The sequence below is a fragment of the Biomphalaria glabrata genome, chromosome 14, assembly GCF_947242115.1.
Source record: "Biomphalaria glabrata chromosome 14, xgBioGlab47.1, whole genome shotgun sequence".
Taxonomy (NCBI): Eukaryota; Metazoa; Mollusca; class Gastropoda; family Planorbidae; genus Biomphalaria; species Biomphalaria glabrata.
In genome coordinates, this window is record NC_074724.1 from 14,549,063 (window position 1) to 14,573,692 (window position 24,630).

Below are 24,630 nucleotides of genomic sequence, written 5' to 3' on the forward strand. Positions count from 1 at the left end.
CTTGCTACTTGCTATTCATATAGTATGTAAATTGGTGTCCATTTTGCTTGTATTCCACACATTAGAATTATATTTAGTGCATTAGCTCGTGTCAGGGTAGCCAAATCTCTAGCTACACCAGCATAACGACCAACCACTTTTATTTACACAACGTTTGTCAAGAACATGTTAGGGCTGGGTGGACTCAGTGGACTCCTGAAAATCTCAAATTTTCAACATCCCAGTCTTCATAGAAATTCAAACCAGGACCCCAGGTTCGGATGTTGAGTGCTTAAGCACTTAGCCTCGCACTTGTTATATAATATATACTTTTGATACTTTTATATAGTATATAATTATAATTTTAATTAATGCATGTGGATGATGATACTGCTAAGCTATTTTCATTATAACATTTAAAAGTGAAAATTATGTTACTAATTTGAAGCGAGTACAGTAGACAACTGTTAACATTAATTAGCATTGCAATAGCCTGCTTCAACTTTATCTAAGATTTGTAGATTCAGTCCTCAAAGCCTTCAGTTTCATACCTTAATAATTGTGTACACATAATTACATGACAGCTATTTCCTGATTTTTCAAAATATAAACTATATTTCATTGTCTTTTCTCTGAAGTCTACCATCGCCATATCAAGAGCAAAAAGAGATTGTCCCTTGGTTTATAAGAAAAACAAAAACAAAAACAAAAACGAAAACAAAAACGAAACGAAACGAAACGAAACATGCTGAGATAGTAAACATTTGTATTTGGAATTGAAGCTATGGATAGAAAATGTATGTATGGTCGTTTCATATTTATAAACACACACACACACACACATATATATATATATATATTAGATAATATTATTGCATCGACATTTCTCCACTCCTCTAAGGATTGGTTATTTCACTTGTGAGACACAGGCTCTTATAAAACACTAAAATGGTTGAACTAGATTAAGAGATATCATAAATCATTTTGTTTCTGTGTGATGCTCTTTCATTCACGTTGTTTGAGGACCGCGGCTTATTTATTGGAGAGCCATGCCTACGTATGAACAAATGATCTAAAAAAAAGACCAGCATTGTTTTTTTTGTTATTCTGACCTCTACGCAGTATTCAGTATAGATCTAGTCTTTGTGTTATTTCTTTTGTTAAACCAGACCACTGGGCTAACAAACTCGACCCAATGCTGTCAGTACCATCACATTTATTTCACCCCCCAGTTTATTATCACTTGAGAATAATGGACGGTAATTTTGACGATTTATTTCAAGCCTTGAAGTCGAACGGCCTCTATCAAAAGACTCGATGTGCTATCTTATTGTTGTATCCAATATCAATGATATTTCAAGAGAGTTCCGTAGTCTTTATAGGTAAGTGACACTGGTTATATTATCTGTAGATATGAGATTGCACTTTTATTCTTGAAACAAATATAAATCTTAATACTGTAAGGCATTTCTAAATCCTATAATTAAAGTATTAGTATAATGTCTAAAACATAATAAATAGTATTACAACCGTTTGGTTTTATCTGATTAATGGGATAATACTGGTATTTAATTAAGGGGTGTCCAGAAATGGAAAAAAAAGGAAGACAAAAAAGTTCTTTAAATAAAAAATAAAGAAGCACCCACAATTCACTTGCCAAGGAGATAAACGGAAGTTAAATGCAGCTTTGGTTTAGATTCAACTATAAGTGTCAATGTAACGATAAGATAGAACATGCAAGCGATTTTTTTTTTATAGGCAAATACAGCTTAATGTGTATTTTAAAACGGTATAATTTTAATTTTTATAAGCTTATTAGATACGCCTTCAATAAAAGATTAATCAGTTTATGACTTTACGTGTCTAGAATTAATAAAGCCCTGATTAAATTGTGGAGTGAAACTGTTTATAACGAAATATTAAGCTAAACAGACCCATAAGGGTCTCCGTAGAGTTACCAATTCATGCAAACTTTTTTCGTGACCGACCCAAGCAAACTCTTTTCGTGATTTTATTTTCTGCTTTGTAGGTAAAATGCCAGATCACCACTGTCGTACACCAGAGAGTCTAAACGTCACCATACACAACACTTCACGAAATGTATTGTCAGACGAAAGTAACGCCATATTTAACATCACGCTTGAACAATGCAACATCCGGGTCAGTAACGGAAGTGACGTCATATTCACAACACACTGCTTGGACGGATACGTTTATAGTGAACCTGAAACACATTCTTTTGTGTCAGAGGTAGGAATAAAATGGGGTGACGTAAATATAACCTTTAAATAGTGTTCCGATATATCTTTAATAATTAATTGTTCTTTGTATTACTTATAGTGGGACTTAGTTTGTGAGAAAGAAATGATGTCTGATCACTTACAGCTTGTATTTATGTCTGGTGAGCTTGTTGGATCTCTCTTTCTTTCCAGATTCTCGGATACGTAAGTTTTTAATTTCACCCCTTAAATGATACGTTTTCATATTTAATATCAGTTACGAGTTTCATTCATTTAAAAAGAGATCCATGTAATTGCATAGAGACACTATTATATGTGTTTACAACATAAGATAGTAATACATACATTAAAAATAAATCATTGCCTCAAACAATAGGTCTGAGTATATCCAAATGAATTATCTGAAAAATCCACAACAAATGGATGAGCGGGTAGACTGATTGAATGAATGAGCCACAATAAACTGGATTGTCTCCCTGACATGCTAAAATAGTCCTTCAAATCTTTTAAAAACACTGATATTAAACAAACCAGGACTGCTTTTATTAACATCAACAATAATAGCAAGAAAAATGTTTGGCAATGAATCCTGCCACACCTTAACTAAAGAGAAAAAAAAAAGGCTGACCTACTGGACAAGTATAGCAGATTGAGAAAGCAGGAAAATAAAACAAAATAATCTCGCTTTCCTGAAAAATTGAAGAAAATAATTATGAATAAATAGTAATAAAATAAGCAAAATATTTTTTAAAACAAAACTTATTTAAGGGGAACAACCGCAACATCACTGGCAGATCTCTCAATACTGCAATGCTTAATTCCCCTTTTCTATATAAAACAAAACCTTATTAATCAATTAATTTTTTTTTTATTGATTAATGTATTGTTATCAGCAATGAATAATTTTGATAAATTTCAACTTGATTCTAGAATGTAAAATAAAACAACAAAATTGGCCTGCAAACACACATACAAACATATATAAACATATATTGATAAACCAAGCAGGATGAAGTGCAAAAGAATGCATCTAAATACTCACACAGAATTTAATTCTATACTGAAGTAATTAGAAGAATACAAAGGCACTTTATTTCATCCCTTATATTAGTAGAGTTCTTTTATAATTATTATAATGTTCATGAGTATGGCACATACATTATTTGGTTTTAGTAAAAGCCATGCAGGCGAACCAACAAGCATCGTTGGTGAAGTGGCTTGCATTTAATGATGGGCGAAACCCTTTCAATAACATATATGCGGGCTGTGTAACAGGGCCGCCACGACCTATTGTGTAATGTGTGCAATGCACTGGCGATCAGGTTTTTGGGGCGGACACAGCATTATCCTTGGTGACAGTTTCATTTTATTACTATTTTTTGTTTAATAATAATATATATATATAAATAAAATTATATCACTAAATACAGTAAAATATGCTAGAGATATTACTGGTGTTTGTATCCATTCTATCTGTAATTACATCACTCTGCTGTTATTGTCAGGCTACGCCCTATGACACGACAGAAACGCAGTCATGATTGCGGCATAAAGGAATTTTAGAATGCCACAAGCTGAAATTGAACTTTTGAGGTCCCTTCATCATTCTGTTAACATTATTAAAGCATTAGACATACAGTTATAAGTTCCAGTAACCACAGAACTACAAAACAAAAGGAATTTAAAAAAACCTTTACTAGATACAAATATTGAAGAATATTCATTAGACTTTATAATTTATAATGGATAGTCATTTTAAATTTAGTAGCTCTTGAATAAATAATAATCACGAGAGAACTAAAACTATATTCAACACGAGGAGGCACAAAGCTATATCAAGAACACATTCAGAAGCAATCAGGGACCTGCTATTTGCTGACGAATGTGCCTTAAATGCATGATCCGAAAATGATCTGCAGAGCATCCTCACTGACTTTTCAAGAGATTGTTCAGACTTCCACCTCACTATAAACACTAAAAAACAACAACAACTGAAGTCTTGTATTTGCCTGCTCCAGGTAAAGCCTACTCAGATCTAAGCATTAAGATAAATAGACAGGAAATAAATACAGAGGACAGATTCACCTCCCTTGGCAGCACACTCTCAAGAAACGGAAAGATCGATAATGAAATCGATGTGTGTATCGCCAAGGCCAGTGCATCCTATGGTAGACTAAACATGTTTGGAATAGAGGCGGTATTACCAAAAGGACAAAGCTAGGGGTCTACCGAGCTCTCATCCTCCCTACATTGCTATATGCCCCAAAAGCGTGGACAGAGTAACAATAAAAAAAAAACAACAAAAAAAGGCAAAATTAAAAAAAAAACTTTTAAAAAAGGTGGCTTTGTTTATATTAAAGGAAACTCCGATGGTTTTGACATTTTTTGATATAATATATGTTTGGATTTACAGATGATGAATGCATTCTTCTTTGTTTTTTTAATTTGCAATAATGACTTAGTAATTGATGCTTTTCTGGTGTAATTTTACTGCGCATCCAAAACTGTCAGTCTTTCACCGGGTTTCTATGTTACATCACATAAACCTATTTATTTAATCTATAGACTTACTGAATAACGGAAAACCATATAGTAAAGTTTACATTCTCGTAAAGAAATAAATCTTCATCTATGCAGTTAGATCTAGATCTTGTAATCAAAGAGAAAATGCGTGTTAAAAATAGATTTACATGCTTGACTAACCACGGCAGTGTGTATTTTCTCGCCTGACCACTCAACACACAACAAACACTATCGCTTGGTTGTCTTGTCATGACTGACTACACGTAGTCTCGACTAGCCTTACACTGACCAGTTTGTTCGAATCAGTCAGACCCACGATATATTTACTTCTTGGGACTGTGAGAGACTTGATGAAAATGTTACTTTTTTTTTGTCGAGTTGGTTATCCTAATGCTTTTAGATCTCTCTCTCTCTAAAACTGTAGCATAGTTCTGGACTAGGCCGTCACTAAGCCTAACAACCTGGCAGCTACTGTAAGAAAGAAGCGATACGAATGGTTTGGAATAGACGCGGTATTACCAAATACTTTCCTTTTCAGTATTGTTGATGGAAGTGACGTATGCCTAACCTAAAAACAAAATCTCAAAGAACCCAGTTTTTTGTTGTTGTTGTTTTTTGAGATGTCAAGAATTTACTGTCTATTTTATTAAATATAAATATTTCTACGTGTAAATGACAGGTTTAATGGTGTAAGGTTGCAGAATGCGAATGTCGTGTAATGCTGGGTTCTTGCTTCCTAAAGTACTCATGACACGTGGCAAGACAAATACTATAAACTGACTTAAGTCCGTTTCAGCAGACAAATATAAAGTTTATTTTACTATAATAATAATAATACTGCACTCCTTGTTAGTGCTACAAGTCAAGAAATAATAAACAATCCTATCCGCATAACAGCGGTATCAAAAATATCCAATATATGTTAGTTACAAGTCACGTCCGCATCTCAGCGGGTAACACTGTGCAGAAATATAGATTGACTAATATATGTCTCAAAAGACCACTGGCAATAACTGCCCACAAGTTACTTTCTAACTGGAATTACTACAGACTTTTCTAAGTCGCTACTGTCCATCACGGACCAAAATATACTTGACCACTCGGTCCAAAGAATACCACTTGACTTTACTAACTTGACTTAACTTGACTGCTTGACTTGACTGACTGCCAAAGTCAACTTTATTCATTCTACTTCCTGTTTTCTACATCAGGAATTCCACGTGTCTTTTAAACTCTTAACATGAGGTGAACTTTAGATCATGCAATGTCAACTAAGACTGTGACACTAAGCAATTAAATACAAATAGGTAAAATGTTTACTATTACAACTTTTTACGCAAAATTTAAATACGCCAATAACTCAAATTTGAAAAACCATTGGAGTGTATCAATCAGACGTGTAATTAAATTTGTGAATTTGTGAATTTGGTTGGAATATATATATTTTATTTTATTTCTTTTTAATGGAAATGGAAATGATGTTTAAATATGTTTGAATGTCTCACTATTCTAGTTTTGTTGTTGAAGAAAATGTACCAGGTTGGTGCTGGGTGAGCATCGGTAGACTTCCGTGTTGCTCGTGCCAGGGCTGCTTTTGGTAGACTTTAAAGACAAGTGTGGCAAGGGAGAGGACTCAGGATATCTACAAAACTGAAAGTATAAAGTGCTGTAGTTCCCCTGTCACTCTTATATGCATCAGAGTCACTGGCGGATCCAGGGGGGGGGGGGCGGTAGGGGCGATCGCCCCCCCCACTCGGCCGACCCCCCCCCCCAGGGGGGGGCGGACGAACTTTAGTATAGGATTCACACAATTTGTATACGAATTTATTACTTATGTTAAAAATATATACTAATTATTTATATTTCAACATATTTTTAGATTATTTCGTTCGCCCCCCCCTTCTAGTATGTTGGCCGATTTGGTGGGGTCGGGAGGGGGCGATGGTATCAATTCCGCCCCCCCCTACACTTTCGAGTGGGGGGGGCGGTCCAATTTATCGGTAGAAAACACAGCCTTCTAACAAATCAATTAAATATCTATATCCCTGTAACTTGTTATTGATATTTTAACCGATCTTTATATTATGTCGTTCCCTGTTTGCCGATTGGTGGGGGGGGGGGACGAATACCTCTTCTGCCCTTCCCACCTAAAAACCTTTGAGTGGGGGGGGGCGGTCCGTTTTTATGGAGAAATCATAGTTTGTGAACAAAATTAGTTGAATTAATATATAAATTTTATATTATGTCGCTCCCTTTCTGGTATTTTGGCCGATTCAGCGGGGTGAGGGGGGGGGGGGCGATTGCATGTACTGCCCTCCCCACTCTAGCCCTCTGAGTGCTGGGGGGGGGGCGGTCCTATTTTTGTGGAGAATCATAGTTTGTGAATAAAATTAGTTGAATATCTATATAATATAAACTACGTATTGATATGTGACCCATTGTAAATATGTCGTACCACACTCTAATCTCAAATTGTATCATTAGTAAATTTAAATGAAAAAGGGTTGTACCAAGTGGGAGGGGCGATTCATGCAATCGCATTTCCCTCATCGGACAAATCAATACTTTTTCTTTTTGTATTATAGTTAAGAAATTACAAAATTTAAAAAATCTGTCACTAATATAATTTATATATACTATAAATTAAATTCTTATATCGAGTCGCCCCACCCCTATTCTTTAATGCCAAATGCAATCTTTAGCAGAAATTAGTAAAGGAGCGAGGATTAATCGTTTTCATTCTACCCCCCCCCTCCCATTTCCAGACAGAGTTTGTGTAATTTCACATGTTGTTATCATAATTATTTTAAGAAAGACTTTGGAAAAGTTAGAATTCAAACGAAATTTTTCAATATATCAGTAACGATTGAGATGAGTTCTAAACTCAAATAACGTTTTCATAGTCACCTTTTCCCAACCTTTACTCAATCTGATATTTTTCTAGCTAAAAAAATTTGGGACTATAACTCACAATTTATACTACAGTTTTCTTGAATACTATTTATCGAATAAGTTTTTTTTCGGCGGCGATCCTCAAAGCAAAAATCTAAATACGTGGGGTATCCTATCTTTTCAAGGAACAAATCGGCTTTATTTGCAATGTATTATGAGCCTATAAATTCAAATTAGAATATTTTTCAAGTACAACATTATTCGAAAGGTCGTTTTTTAATAGTATGAATAATGAGCTTCAGGTCAGGAGAATGCGTTTCTGCAGTGAAGAATGCAAGAAAACGCTTTTGGCGTCGGGGCTTCGCCCCGAACTTCATTTATGGGTAATGAGTTGTAGATTTCAGGAGAATGCGTTTCTGCAGAGAAGAATGCAAGAAAACGCTTTTGGAGTCGGGGCTTCGCCCCGAACTTCATTTATGGGTAATGAGTTGCAGATTTCAGGAGAATGCGTTTCTGCAGAGAAGAATGCAAGAAAACGCTTTCGGCGAATAATGAGCTGTACTTGTCAGGAGAATGCGTTTCTGCAGTTAAAAAAGCAAGAAAACGCTTATGGGTTCGGGGCTTCGCCCCGAACTCCATTGATGAATGATGAGTTGTACTTGTCAGGAGAATGCGTTTCTGCAGTGAAAAAAGCAAGAAAAACGCTTATGGCGTCGGGGCTTCGCCCCGAACTTCACCAGAGAACCTTATAGCGCTGCCCCAGTTGTTTTGTTTTTTCGCCGAAGGTTGAGAAATGCTGCTTTTTTTATTCTCATATTTATATATATATATATACATATATATATGTGTGTGTGTGTGTGTGTGTGTGTGCGCGCGCGTGTGTGTGTTTGTGTGCGCGCGCGCGCGCGCGCGCACTGTATGCACGTTTCTGCGTAGGGTTAGGGTTTACTGGGCGTTAGGGTTAGGGTTTGGAAAAAAATCGCCCCCCCCACTCCAAAGTTCTGGATCCGCTAGTGATCAGAGTCCTGGACTTTATATTCCCGCCACATGAAAAAGTTAAACTCTTTACTCCCCTAAGAAGTATCCATAAGGTGCGTTGGTCCGACCACATACCAGACACAGAAATCTTAAAGCTGTCCAACATGAACAATATCAATGCGACAGTAAAAAGGTCCCAACTTCGATGGGCGGTACATGTAGTCCGCATGACAACGAATCGCCTTCTAAACGACTTCTGTAAGGGAACTTGTGTGCAGGAAAGCGCTCCCAGGGGGTCAATACAAGCGCCACAAAGACACTCTCATGAGATCCTTCAAAGAATGCGATATCGACATTCACGGCTGGGAAACACAGCTCTCGATTATCGCTCCTCATGACGTGAAGCTGTGAGTCTCGGAGTCATTTTCAATGTAATAACTTATCTACTGGAACTTAAAGGTTGTAAAATATAATACGAAATATAATATCTTGTATAATTTTCCACACGGGACAACTCCCTTATAGCGTAAAATGCCAGTGTAGGCTCATAAAATCTTTACTATATAGAATTTTTCAAAAATTTTTTGCAATGTCTTACTTAAACCAAAATATTATTATAACCAATGGAATAAAAATTGTTAACAGCAATGATAAAGTTTTGGGGTATATTAGGATAATCATAGTTTTTAAAAAAATCTATCACATTTGACTTCACAAGAACTATTTTAATTAATATTTTTTTGTATCTATCCCCGCAGACACGGACGTAAGAAGACTTTAGTTTGGAGCAGTCTGGTGATGTTGATCTTCTCAACAACTTCTTCATTTGTGCACAACTTTGTTCTGTTTCTGATTCTCAAGTTTGTTACAGGAGTCTTTTTTGCAGTTAAGAATTTAGTTCAGAGCAGTCATTTCATCTTTTGTTGTGCGCACATTGTAAAAAAAACACTTACAATCTTCTCAAACACTTACAATCTCCTCAAACACTTATTATCGCCTCAAACACTTACAATCTTCTCAAACACTTGCAATCTCCTCAAACACTTATTATCGCCTCAAACACTTACACTCTTCTCAAACACTTACAATCTCCTCAAACACTTATTATCGCCTCAAACACTTACAATCGCCTCAAACACTTACAATCCCCTTAAACACATCCTTAAACACTTACAATCTCCTCAAACACATCTCCTCAAACACTTACAATCTCCTCAAACACATCTCCTCAAACGCTTACAATCTCCTTAAACATTTATAATCTCCTCGAACACTTACAATCTCCTCAAACACATCCTTAAACACTTACAATCTCCTCAAACACATCTCCTCAAACGCTTACAATCTCCTTAAACATTTATAATCTCCTCGAACACTTACAATCTCCTCAAACACATCTCCTCAAACACTTACAATCTCCTCAAAAACATACAATCTCCTCAAACACTTACAATCTCCTCAAGCACATCTCCTCAAACACATCTCCTCAAACACTTAAAATCTCCTTAAACACATCTCCTCAAACACTTACAATCTCCTCAAACACTTACAATCTCCTCGTTTTTAGGAAATTATTAATATTAAAACACAAAAATATGACTTTGTATCTGTGTATACAGAATGAGTTATAGGGATAGTTTGTTTTAATAATCTTTTACGTCATAAGAGTTGGTCTCTTCCGTTTGATACTTCTCGTGTGACTAAAGAGGCCAATCCTTGACACACAGCTGCAGTCACAGATTGGTCATATGTAATCACCAGACGCTGTAACATTTTCACCCTTTTTTCTACTTCTCGTGTATAAACAATCTGCAAACTAGGAACCTTGTTTTAATGCTTGCTATCCTTCTGAATTTTTCAGTGTCTCATTGTCCCAACTGTTGGTGTCAATTTTAGAAAGCTTCATGTCGCGTTTGCATACATCCGTATACCGTAAAAGTGGACGACCAGCGGCTGTCATGCCTTCTGTGAGATCACCTTACAGAATGTCTTGTGGAAGTCGACCTTGTGGCATTCTGTGAACGTGGCCAAGCCAGCCAAGGCGTCTGCTGCTAATAACAGCACGAATGTCCTGGCACCCTGATCTTCGTAGCACTTCCTCATTGGTTATTTTATTTTACCATCTAATTTTAAAAATCCACTTTTACCATCAGAGGTGGAAGGGTTTTTTTTCCTGCAAAGAGTAGATTGACCATGCTTCACCACCGTATAGCAGAGTTCTCATCAGACAGGTCCGGTAGACTAGAAAGTTGGTATTAGTAGACAACAAGGTATTGCTCTACACTATTTTCTGCAGCCGGGACATGTTGCCCATGACCTTGGCTACCCTGTTTTGTTCTTTATATTGTTGATTCATTGACATACCCTTTTTTTTTCTTTCTATACTAATAAAGCTAGTGGTGTTGTCCAACACATACGATGTGTCTGAAGTATAGCTAAATACACACAAACTATGACTTGATAATAAGTAGATAGACACGCTCGAGAGCGAGACACATGATAAATGGCTAGATAGATAAACTGTATAGAGATCGTAATAGGAATGATAGATAGCTAGATATGGATAATACGTAAAAATATGAATAACTAAATAAATAGATAGATAGATAGATAGATAGATAGATAGATAGATAGATAGATAGATAGATAGATAGATAGATAGAAAGATAGATAGATAGATAGATGACAATGATAATTAAAAAAGAGTGTTTTTAATTTAATATCAATGACATAAAGACTTCCATGGCATCTGTGAAGTTTATCTAACTTTAACTCTGTAGTAAATAAAGTATTAAAGATCATTTGATATATACCTATATTTCTTACAATGTCATTGTTGTTTAGATGTAAATTATTTGTATGCTTCTCTTGTAGAATGCTGGTCTGTCTACGTACACCCTGCTGATTGAAATGATGCCGACAGATCAAAGAGCACTACCAGAGACTATCAAGTCTTTGTTGATATTACTAGGCGGTTTAATGTTATGTGTTATCGCCATGGTAGTACAACACTGGCACTTTATCCAGCTCACTATATCTCTGTATTCATCGTACGTCGTGTTGCTTTACTGGTTAGTGCTCTGTCTTTAACATAGCGTATGTTTAGTGCTTTAGTATTAGGCTCATGCTATTCTACCGCATTCAATAAAGTTCTTGTGTAGCCCATAAATATATGTTGCCCTTTTCCACAGGAAGGGAAAAAGACGCTATTTGTTTTGTTCCATATGTCTATATTTCTGTCCGTTTGTACGCCTGTCACGTTAAATATCCATTAGGCTACTTAAAGTTAATTTACCGTTCCAAAAATTAATATAGCTGTTACTTGTTACTATTTGTCTTTTGAAGCAGAACGCTTTCTCAAATCAAATAGTAAACTGTATCGTTTTTTTTTAGTTTTATCATTTAAAAAGAAACAAAATAACCTATTGTCGATAACAATTATTTGTCGTGCCTAAAAAAAAACAACAGGAATCAATATAAAAAAAATAATCAAGTAGTCAAATTATTATTGATAATTAATAATTTTATTTGATATTTTATAATTGAAATAACTTCTACATTATTAAGAGCTATAGCTGTAAGTGCGGATTTCTTCCCCTAAAATAAGTTTTTTTTTTTTTCCTTTTTGTCTTTTTTTGCATCTACTCGTATGTTTACTGTACTTGATTTCTAGGCCTATAATACTCAGTTATACTTGATGGCTAGACCTACAATAGTCAGTTATACTTGATAGCTAGACCTACAATAGTCAGTTATACTTGATAGCTAGACCTACAATAGTCAGTTATACTTGATAGCTAGACCTACAATAGTCAGTTATACTTGATAGCTAGACCTACAATAGTCAGTTATACTTGATAGCTAGACCTACAATAGTCAGTTATACTTGATGGCTAGGCCTACAATAGTCAGGTATAATTGATGGCTAGGCCTATAATAGTCAGTTTTACTTGATCGCTTGTCAGTTTTACTTGATGGTTATGCCTATATTAGTCAGTTATATCAGTTATATTTGATGGATAGTCAGTTATACCTGATCGCTAGACCTAAATTAGTCAGTTATACTTGATCGATAGGCCTAAATTAGTCAGTTATACTTGATGGCTAGCCATTTATGCTTTATGGCTAGGCATATACTAGTCAATTATACTTGATGACTAGTCAGTTTTATTTGATGGCTAGTCAGCTATACTTGATGGCTATGCCTGTATTAGTCAGTTATATGTGATGGCTAGTCAGTTATACTTAATGACTATTCAGCTATACTTGATGGCTAGGCCTTTACTAATCAAATATACTTGATGGTAGGCCTATACTTGATGGCTAGGCCTTATCTAGTCAGTTATACCTCGTGGCCTACGTGCTATACTTTTATAAATGCGTTATGTTAATGAGCATCAAATCCATTTCAAACCAAACAAACAAACAAACATAAATTAGTTGTAATTGGAGATTGTTTTGTTTTTATTTTGTCATACACTACAAGGCTGATTGATGAATCCTTGATTTGGCTGTGTTCAGTCAAGAAATCTAAAGAGGCTGAGGCATTGGTCCGAAAGATTGCAAGAATAAACAAAGTGGACCCAGAGAAGGCTTTGGGACTATTACAGCTCAAACTCTGGCCAAACCCCAAGAAATGCGATGAGCTTGACACGACGGACACAAAAGTATTTTTTTTCTCACCCTAATGCTCTATATTTTACACTTTTTTTAGTACGTCAAGTTTCCTTATTCTGTTTATTTCTAAGTCAAACAATAACTTAGTGTATTGAAAGACACAATTTATAGAATTCCTTTTTAAACTATGTGCAGACTAGTGAGATCTTACTTCACTCTTTAGCAATAATGGATGATTTTTGTTTAGAGTTTATTACACAATCAATGTGAGGAGAAGAAAGAGAGCCGTGTAGAAATGAAACTGTTTCTAACAAACAGCCGGCTACTGAAGCTGACAGTGACAGCAATGTATTTATGGTTGGTATATTATATTTTATTGGTTTATACAGATTTATTCATATGCTTATGTTACAATGACTGGCGAAAAATCAACGAGACTATTTTAAGTTCTGTTAGAGATTATAGAAGTACATTCCAAGTCTAAGCTAGGTCTAGCTATCGGATCCAACGTCCACTCTAGAATCGATATATGTAAATTTCAAATTTAGCCTCCATATCCTGCTTGAGGGCTTTATTTTTATGAGAAATCATTCAGATAGAAGTGTAGGTTCCGTGTTCTTACTAAACAAAATGCTTTAATATATTTGTGATTTCAACTTAGTCAATTTTTTTTCTATGGCATGGATTCCATTACATTTTCTGAAGTCAGCTATTAGCCGTGTAAGCTGTAATGCTTCACTACACATTTCAGCTACCGACGGTGTAGAGGAAACTTGTCGAGTTAAGGTTCGAAGCCATCGAACGACAATCCAGAGCGCATTCCTGAAGACCAGGCAGCCATGTATCTGAGAAACAAAACTCTAGTTGATAATGCGGAAAACATATCTCAAATTATGTTATGACATCTACAATACGTTTACCAAAACCCGACTTACAACTAAGGTAATTGGTAATCATCTTAGTCAGTAAATTAGAGCGATCTTTTTGAAGTCCAATAGTATTCCTTATTTCCTTATTTTATTTATTATTCAATTATTTAATTTCCAAACCACATTGCCAACCTTGGTTCGGTTAAGTTGTTTTAGCCGGAAGTGGTAATGTTCCTATGGCATGTGTGTTAAATAGCTTCTGACAACCAGTCCAACTCCGCGCCTTCACTTGCGGCTTAGATTTAATGGCTGGCGGAGTTTTAATCACCAACAGAATAAGAGGCAAAGACGAGCAACTGGAGCTTTAACCAGTAAGCCACGGATAGGAGGAAGGGGCTAGTGAGCCTTGTATGTCTACCGACTTAGGAGAAGTAAAACTATAAATCCAAACCTAAGCAACATATAGTCTTCTAGGTCAATGCTAATGTCAAATCAGGACCCTGTGACCCTGAAGTGGCTTGCAGCACACAGTTCAATTGCAAGGCTTATGATCCCAACATTTTTCAGATACCTGCAGCACCAGATGTATTATCAATATCACTGCCTGGTATGGCAATCTGAGCATTAAAAATAGGAATAAACTTAATAGAATCCTCAATGCTGCTGGCAAAATCATTGGCAAAAAACAAACCCCATTTGGGCAGTTGTTTGAGACAAACATCTATAAAAAAGCTAACAAGATCCTCGAAATAAAGAATCACCCTTTGTGTCAGGATTTCGTGATTTTACCATCACAAAAGAGATACAAGACACCGATAGCAAAGACAAACAGACACAAACACTCTTTTGTTCCCCTGGCAATCAAATCATTAAATAAGAACAATCTGGTATAAATTTTGTCACATGTAAATTATGAGTGAGTCTGGTGTGAATGTACACTTTGGTTTCTTATAGTTATAATGTTTTTTGTTTGGTGTAATGCACAAAATTGTAAGACAAATTTCCTTACGGATAATAAAGATTATTATTATTATTATTGCTTTGTGGGCGGCCTCATTTCAACATAGCTAAAGTCCAATCTTTGATCTCATTTCTTTGAGATAAACTTTAGTCAATCCGTGATTTGATCTATCTTGCACATTAAGCTTATATGAGCCTTGTCTGTCGCGTATTTTTTCCAGGTTTGCTGTGGCATTAAGCACCCAGGGTTTAGTGATGACCTCGACCTATCTAACAGACGATTTTTACCTTGGTTACACGCTGGGAACATTAATGGAATTACCAGGGACGATACTGTTTTGGTGTCTTATCAACAGGTATTACACGTTTCTCTCTCTCTCTTAAGTTTTCTGTGAGAAAATAATTAAATGTAAAGTTTCTAAACGAAAAATAAATAAAAAAGATAAAAATAACACCTTAAAATACTAATTTTCTTTTTTTTTTTGTTAAAAATAAGTTGCCACATTGTGTGAGTTGAGATAACTATTTGCCTAACTAGCTGCTCAAGAATGCCTAAAAAAATTTCAGAAGTATTTCTAGCATAAAATAATCCTTCCTCTGATGGTTTTGAAGCAATCGTATTCTATTTCCATATACGTGTACGTCAAAGAAATATGAATAGTTTTAATTATTTCCTTTTGAATTGTAAACCACTATACTAAAGACAATAAATTATGGCTTTTACATAGCGCTACTTTCATGCTTATAGCATGACATGACATAACATATACTTTTCAAAAACAACAGTTTACCTGTTCTCGTGGCTTCTATTTCAAATACGAATCAGGTGTTGTTCAAATCAAATTATCAAAACACTTAGTTTTAGAATGAAACGTTGCAGACGTAAGCGGGACAGACAGAAAACACATATACAATACTTTTTTTAAAAAAGCGGACATTTAGAAATGCGATCTCCTAATCATGTAACTATTTGTTACAAGAGTATAACTAGACTAATCATGTAGACTTTGCTTAAAGCGAACATTTTTCAAAACAATTTTAAGCTGGTAAGTCAGCCATTTTGAAAACAAATATGCATATAGTAAGTTAATCTGATTTTTTGTTCAAATTAGTTGTATGGGATATAAATACTACATTTTTGTTGTTGTTGTTTTTTTCCTCAAAAATGTAATTTTAAATAGGCTTATCGGAGTCACTGTGCCACATTAGTATTTAACTAACCTTATGAGACGGAACTGCTAGAGACGCTTCTGTTTGTATTTAGTGCCTTAAGTTATTTAATATTTTTCAAATAGAATTGGACGAAAAAGATGTCTGTCCATTTTCCCTTTAATGGCTGCATTCTTGCTAATATGCACATCACTTTTAAACGCACCTTTTGCTGGTAAGTCTTTCATTTTGATATTAGTTTATATCATGACATGAACGGAGGACGAGGTTATGGTGAACTAGGTGAACATTATAAGGGCGAGCAAGCGGGACGGGTGCAGTTTAAATTTTACTGTCTGCGTTTTTTTTTTTTTTGTGTAATACTATTTCTACCATTTACCCGTTAGCACCCATATTAGTAAAATTAATACAAAATAAAACATTACGTTACTTTATCTTGTGATATTCAAGTGTTCGTTCGGGTTGTTGTGCCTAATATATATATATATTACAAAGAGAGATTGCCATGCCAGGCAGTACTATTGAGACTTAAAATATTGCAGATATGAGCGTGATAAAACATAGCCAAGGACTTTTCGCTAACACGAAATAAGGACAGTTTTCTTAGTAATCGTAATCTTTTCTGCCCTTTTTTGCTGATATAATCAGTATTTGCTGTAAAATTTAGTTTATTGTCTAGGATAGTACCAAGGTATTTAAATATTTGCACAATTTCAATAGTCTCTCCAGCTACAGAAACAATATCATTTTCCTTCTTGTCCTTACGAAAATCGATTATCATTTCTTTGTTGTTTTTTTACATTTAATAATAAAAATTATCTTTACAGTATAATATATGTATATATATATAATACATATTATTTAGTGGAATGCGTGTTCCGACCGTGGTCGAAAGGCTATGTAAGCTTGATATTGGCTTGGCTTGGCTGTGAAAGGGGGGTCGAGGTGGGGGGGGGGTATCTGGGAGAAGATTTTCTGTGCTGCCTTTTGGCGCTCAGTGAACACAACTCTGCTCGAGTCGGGTGTCGAACCTCGAGCCCCCTTCATAGGTAGCCAAGCCAAGCCAAGTTCAAACGTACACGCATCCACATAGTAATTACTATATTCAAGTTTAATGATATGCAATAACACTTTACTTCCTCTTCTTTGTTATTCTTTTTTTTTTCATAATTCAAGGAGTGTGTTAAACTTTTACAAGTCAAAATGTAAAAAAATAGAATAGAAATGTGGAGAAAGTGTCTTCAACTAATTCACAACTAAATGTGCAACACAGAAATAACATTATTTAATTTAATCCTGTTTAGATTGTGTTGACAATTTGACAATTTACGAAAAATGAACAAAATATAAAAAAACAACGAGCCGTAACATTCACCCCCCCCCCTTTTTTTTTTTCGAGCATCGCTCTCTGTTACGTGGGGTAAATCTAGTCCGACTGGCAGAAATAAAAGAGTTATCTTTCCATGACTTTTTCATTGTGGTGTACCGCATAGTTGGGCCACGAAGAGAGTTATATTTACTATTCGACCTGCGGCGTAGCATGCACCGCTATTTGCCGGAAGAATTCATGTACGCAGTGTATTGTCGAACAGAGTGTTTGATTGTGCTTCCGTGATTTAGAACGCAATCTTTATTAAATACCAACACTTATTAAAAGATTTTCATTAATTTATGGTATTCTTATTGGCGAAGCCAATGTCTTCTTGTTTGTATTTATTTTCTAGGGACTAGTCCAGGCAGAGACTGGCTTCTAATAGCACTACCACTTATAGGAAGAATAGCCATGAGTGTTACGTATCAATCTTCCATACTTTATGCAAACGAGTTGTTTCCAACTTGTGTCAGGTAAACGTATACGATTGAAGCTGTTCCTGTTTAATTTTTAAAAAGTTTGAATTCCCACTAACAAAATCAAATCATGTACATTGTCTGGAATAGACACATTTTTCTATCTTGTCTGCAATAGGTAAACTCTACACAAAATCCTGCATCTTGTCTGGAATAGGCAACTGCAAATTAAATACTGTATCTTGATTGGAATAGGTAAAAATTAAACAAAGTCCTGTACCTTGTCTGGAATAGGTACAATGTAATCAAAATCATGTACCTTGTTTTCATCAGAGAATAGGCTTTCTTGAAACAGACCATGTACTTTGTTGAGGAAAAGTACACACTAAACAAAATCATGTACCTTGGTGGAAAATGAATCTCTTAGCAAATTCCTTTGTTGTAAAAAAACATTCTAAAAATATCCTGTCCTTGTTGGGAAAAGAAACAATTTAAACAAACTCTAGTCTAGTATCTAATAGTCACTGAAGGCGTGAACTGATTTGTAAGAGTCCTTGTCCCTGCCATAAGGAATGCCAAACTGAAGAAGAATTCAATGATAAGAATAAAATAATGTCAATATATCTTGTGCTTTTTAAACCGTATTACTTTTCAATTTGTCTAGTTCTTGGAAAGAAATAAATGGTGAAAAACAAAGTGATTTTCCATATTTCGTTTTCATCAAATTTTCCTTCACTACTTTTGTAAAGCTCATAATTTAGTTATAGACAGTTATAGGTGGCTATTATGTGTTTGTAATTTTCGATAGTTGTCTTTCTATCGTTTTGTAACATGGTTAGGGTTAAACTTATATGGTTGAAAATTACTTTAAAATGTATTTTTATAGAAACACTGGATGTGGTATGGCATATGTCGCAGGGTCAATAGGAGTTCTACTCTCACCATATAGCAGAACTTTAGTAAGTGTTTTTGTTTTTGTGTCTGCATGGAGATACACTATGCAACACTATACAATTTAATAATGAAGAATTAATGAACAATTTCTTGTTATTACTAACTACTAAACAAGACAACATCGTGAAGGTAGTGGACAATATTAAACTGTGTGTTCAACTCTGACGTACATCTACTAGTTCACTCATTCGTCAGTCAAACTTGCTTAATTTAAATTATTCATCTTGACAACTTATCATTAACCAATGTAGCTGGAACCAAAATCTTGGCTGTGTGACAATTTGATTTTTTAAATGATTTAATTAATTAGAATTATTTTTATTACATGTATGAATAGAAGTAAAAGTAGTGATTGCCTTTTTTATTTCCCATCCGTTCCTTTTGCTGTATCTATATAAGAGCATCCCGTGTTTGTTACTATTAAAAGTGAATAGTTTTAAAAGTGGTATATTTTTATGAAAAAGCTGCTTGCATAAGTGTTTTTAAAAATTAGATCTTTCGCTTTCAGAAAGAAAAAAGTAGCCATTGTATCAGAACTTTAAATGGTCTAAAATATTATGATGTCGGATTTTCATTATCTAAAGAAATGATTATTGACTTTAGGAAACATAAAGACCATATTGCAGAAATTCAGATAAACAATCAAACCATAGAACAAGTACAAGAATGTAAATTTCTAGGAAAAACTATCAACAACAAATTTAAATACGCGAAAACAGTGAAAACCTCTACACAAAAATTCACCAGCGACTCTTCTATCTCAGAAATCTAAGAAAATTTAACATCGACAAAACAATTATTAAACTTTTTCATACAGCAACCATCAGCAGTCTAATTAGCTTTGCCATCACCTGCTGGTATGGTAATACTTCACTGGCACAAAGACTTAGACTAAATAGATTAATTAAAAAAGCATCGCATATCACTCGAATACAGCTACCATCTCTTGAAGAGCATTTTAATTAAAGATGCCTTTCCAAAACACTCTCGATACTTAAGGACAACCTGCACCCATTAAACCACTGTTACAAAAGATCTGAACGAAGTGTCGTCTCCTTTCCATTAGGACTAAAACAGAAAGATTTTAAAACTCCTTTATCCCACTTTCGGTCAGAGTGTTACAAGATCAGCTGTCGTCATTGAGAAGTACAAAGAAGTTAAATTCATAAAGCGCTGGTTGTGAATGTGTATGTGTTTTGTGCGTGAATGTTGTTCGAATTTTTCATCTATACTGTTATTGTACAGTAGCTACGCTGATGTTGTCAATAGTAGTCAAACTGAATTCCATTTTGATTGGATCAATACCATTATCTTATCTTAGCTTTCTATTTTACGAAATCTAAACGGGACGGACGGACAGACGGACGGACAGACAGACAATCATCACAAAACTAATAGCGTTTTTTCCCCTTTCGGGTGCCGCTAAAAATATCAAAATTGATGTAAAGGAAATGAAGAGATAAAAGTCGATTCAGACAGGTATAAATGGTGTCAGCAACACAGACACACAGATAATGTGAAATGATGTCAGAAATATATAAACAGATAATGTGAACATTAACAGATTTAACGTTTACTTCTCTCCCCATAGGTAAGACATGTGGCGTGGGCCCCTAACGTCATGTTTGGCGCCCTTTGCATCAGCCTGCCATTGGCTATCCGAAGTTTACCAGAAACACTTGGCCGTGAACTACCCCAGACGTTGGAGGACTTAGAGAAGAAACCTCAGCCACTCATAACGGTGTCAACAGAGAATCTTTTAATCAAATAGCAAAAATGTTTGATCCTATGAAGGCAATGCTCTATTCCAAATTATAGGATAAACTTCCATCAATATGTGACGCTTATAGTAAACTAGAACTATAGAGCATTATCCTTAAGTTAACAGTATTGTGACCATGGAATTTGTGTGCTGAAGGCAACATCCAAGCGTAGTCTGGGAAATGAGAAATAGTAAAAAAAAATAATCTTACAGAATTGTAAACAAATACTATCCAAATTGATATTATAGAAAAAATACACACAATGCCATGTTAAAATACAGAATATAGCTAAGTCTACATAAATAACTTTAAACATGCAGTCCTTCCCTCTCCTTCACACAAGCTTGTATTCACTGTATAGTCACAAACAAGTCAAAATTATAAAGATCCCATACATGGGAAAAAAAAAGACAATATCTTCCCTGAATTATTTAGACATCATAGTATCCGAACTCAAGGAACAAAAAATTCATTCATCCTATTTGCATTTCATTATACATATAGTTCGCCCATCGTGGTTCGATGAAGACCACTTTGTCATCCAGGGGGCTGAGGGCTTTGCACTGGGGTTTTATGCCTCCTCATGTGGCTGGTGAGACCTATGTGAGCCCGGAATGTTCAGCCGCACACTGGGCAGGTTATTCCAGATGGAGCTAGTGTCGTTTGTCTTGCTTTCTTTTCTGGCGTTTTTCTTCTGCCAGCGTTGTTCTCTTTTCCTCAGCAACCTGTGCGCCAGTTTTTACAGCGCGACGCCATGATGCTTTGTCATGTGTCTCTGTCTCCCATGTGCCAGGGTCTATGCTGAACGCCTTCAGAGAAGCTTTGAGGGTGTCACTGAAGCGCTTTCTTTGACCACCTTGCGAGCGCTTTCCTTCGCTTAGTTGGCCATACAAGAGTCGTTTAGGGGTGCGGTGGTCTTCCATTCTGTAGACGTGACCTGCCCATCGCAGCTGGGACTGCATCAGGATTGTGTGGATGCTTTGCAGACACGCTCTTCGAAGGACTTTTGTATCTGGTATTTTGTCTTGCCATTTAACATTTAGTATTTTTCTCACTCATGTCATGTGGAAGTGGTTTAGTTTTTTGCATGTTTACTGCACACTGTCCATGCTTCTGAGGCATAGAGCAATGTAGGGTGGATGACGGCTCTATAGACCCCTAGCTTTGTGTTTGTGGTGATACCACCTCTGTTCCAGACATTTGTAGACAGTCTGCCATAGGATGCACTGGCCTTGGCGATACGCAGGTCGATTTCACTATCGATTTTTCCATTTCTGGAGAGTGTGCTGCCAAGATATGTGAATTTGTCCACTGCGTTTATATCCTGTCCATTTATAATAATGCTTGGATCCGAGTAGGCTTTCCCAGGAGCAGGTAGATATAAGACTTCAGTCTTGTTCGTATTGATGGTAAGGCCAAAGTCTGAGCATGCTCTTGAGAAGTCACTGACGATGCTCTGAAGATCATTTTCAGAGCAGGCATTTAGGGCACAGTCTTCAGCAAATAGCAAGTCTCTGATTACTGCTGCATTTGTTTTTGATTTTGCTTTAAGCCGCCTTGGGTTGAATAGGCCACCATCAAATCTGTATGATATATTTATCCCGTTGTTTTCTCTGTTTGTGAATGCATCTGTCAGCAATAGAAGAGAACATGATACTGAACAGTGTAGGTGCTAGGACACAGCCTTGTTTTACCCCGTTTGATACTTCGAAGGGCTCTGATGGTTCTCCACTTTCTTGGACACGAGCCTTCATGCCATCATGAAATAGTCTCATCATGGTTATGAATTTTTGTGGACAGCCATACTTTGACATGATCTTCCAGAGTCCTTCTCTGCTAACAGTGTCGAATGCCTTTGTTAAGTCGACATATATTGAGAACAGGTCAGCATTTTGTTCTTGGCATTTCATTATATGGCAATATCAAATGATCTAAGGGAGACAACCGTTAATATGGTATACATTTAGAGAACTTCGAATATCGTCTCTTTTGAAGACATAAATTTGTCATTCTTGATCGGTATGTGACTGTGGTATATAAATCAGAAGCACAGTTATTCGAATCATAATATAGATTAATGAGTATTTTATCAGATGTTTTTTTATGTGTTTTCAAACGCTCTAAAAAGTTACCGGTTACCTTCCCTGTATTACTCTAAATTCTAAATGAAACTGAAACATATCCACAATGCGAAAGCATTATATAATAAATACAGCCACCTAGTATGTAAAAGTGAAAAAACTCCACATTTACAAATATATTTCAGTAATGTAGAAATTAATTCACTTTTTCAATCTAAAAAAAATAATTACCAATAATTAATTGACAAATTGGTTAAATGTTTAATCATTTCTGTTTTGTAAGGTAGGCTACAATAAATAATTTTGGAAAGTTTTCACTTTATCAAAAACCTGGTGTGGGAGAAAAAAATGTATTCTATTATATAAATGGACAAAACCACACATCTTTAGCCCTATATGTGAATACTTAAGGATTAAGAAGAAATAACGTATACAAACTTAAGAAAAGTTAGATAAGACAGACTGAGGGAGAAAGCCTTAAGTAAGTAAACATTTTAATGTTTTTAGTTCTTTGTTTTGGGTCTTGTTTCCACTGGCTTCCTACTCAACGCAGGAAAAAACGTTTAAATTTAAATTGTATCAGCACGCCATTCATATGGAGAGATCACCTGAGTGTGTTCGCGACAACGTTCCAACAATAGATAATGCCCAGGCATTCATCTCGTTTTTATGAGATGATTGATACGCGTTTCGCAACTGAATTAGGCAATATATTTAATTTTTTTTAAACACACCATAAATTTAGTTAGCATGATTACAAGAATTTTCTTTCGATTCGTTCAGAGCTTCATTTTTATTATTATGTGTATGTATCTATCATTATAGTACTGTAATGGCTAGCTAGTCTTCAGGTATATATTTAACTCATGTATATGAAACTGCTGTAATAACTCAAGTGTGCAGTGATATATATATAATGTCCGCTAGCCCTAAATCAGAGGCATACACATGTACGAATTGTGGCAAAGTCTGCCGTTCTAGAATTGGCTTATTAGCCACACCAGATTCTGCCCGTCTCAAGATTAAGCCAAAACCAGTGACTCATTCGGGCGCATCCATTGCCTTTCGAGACAAAAGGAGCCATATATATCTATATTATAAAGTAGAATGTGTGGTGTATGTATGTATGTATGTTACTTATAGACATCAAAACCGCTTGACCAATCTTGATAAAACTAGGCAGGAATGTTCCTTGGGTACTAACTTAGACCGTAGTGTATGTATTGTAGCCTTAAAACAAACTTAAGACCCTCAAAAAAAAATAAAGTTGTCCGACTCTATTACAGCTATAGTATTTTATGGATCTAGGCCATGTCTACAATGTTGACATGAGAAAAGATCGAAAGGATTTTTACCTAGATCTAATTTTAAGAAATACACTTTGCGCAGATAGTTTTTTACTTTGACACATGAAAATACAAAAGAAGGTCCATTGATTTCATTATATAATAAAATTAACCTTCAATTTTGTGTTTCAAAAGCATTTTTTACATTAATTAGTTCCTTATATCTGTGATTACAGATTTCCTGACGAACATTCTTTCATTAGACAATTCAGTAATGAATCGCGTAATAAATATTAATTCGTTTAATTGTTTACTTTATAATCCCATCCCTAGATCTAAAACTCTAATTCAACTCTAAGATGATAAAACTTCTCTTCGCACAGATAGTTTTATACTTTAACACATAAACATATTAATTAAAGTCCATTCATTTCATATTTTGATCAAATAAACATTCAAATTTGGTTTTCTAAAGCTACATTCATCTACGAAAGCTGCGAAGCCGAGTTAAAGGCCTAGATCTATATTCA

General features: G+C 35.3%; 1 protein-coding gene across 1 annotated transcript; it reads left to right on the forward strand.

The window, feature by feature from the left end:
* The first annotated feature begins 1,138 nt into the window (after nucleotides 1-1,138).
* On the forward strand, nucleotides 1,139-24,206 carry LOC106066054 (organic cation transporter protein-like). Its single transcript, XM_056010674.1, has 12 exons — nucleotides 1,139-1,361; nucleotides 2,009-2,229; nucleotides 2,320-2,423; nucleotides 9,371-9,497; nucleotides 11,487-11,683; nucleotides 13,099-13,279; nucleotides 13,477-13,586; nucleotides 15,280-15,414; nucleotides 16,354-16,442; nucleotides 17,953-18,073; nucleotides 18,903-18,975; nucleotides 20,562-24,206. The coding sequence occupies exons 1-12, from the start codon at nucleotides 1,175-1,177 to the stop codon at nucleotides 20,739-20,741; spliced, it is 1,725 nt and encodes a 574-aa protein (XP_055866649.1). The 5' UTR covers nucleotides 1,139-1,174; the 3' UTR covers nucleotides 20,742-24,206.
* The last annotated feature ends 424 nt before the right edge of the window (nucleotides 24,207-24,630 follow it).

Bases quoted from the DNA above. Each gene is read 5' to 3' on its own strand.
- LOC106066054 (XM_056010674.1), top strand. From the start codon at position 1,175: ATGCTGTCAGTACCATCACATTTATTTCACCCCCCAGTTTATTATCAC. The intron at 2,230-2,319 runs GTAGGAATAAAA...TATTACTTATAG, and splicing joins CACATTCTTTTGTGTCAGAG to TGGGACTTAGTTTGTGAGAA. The intron at 18,074-18,902 runs GTAAACGTATAC...GTATTTTTATAG, and splicing joins TTGTTTCCAACTTGTGTCAG to AAACACTGGATGTGGTATGG.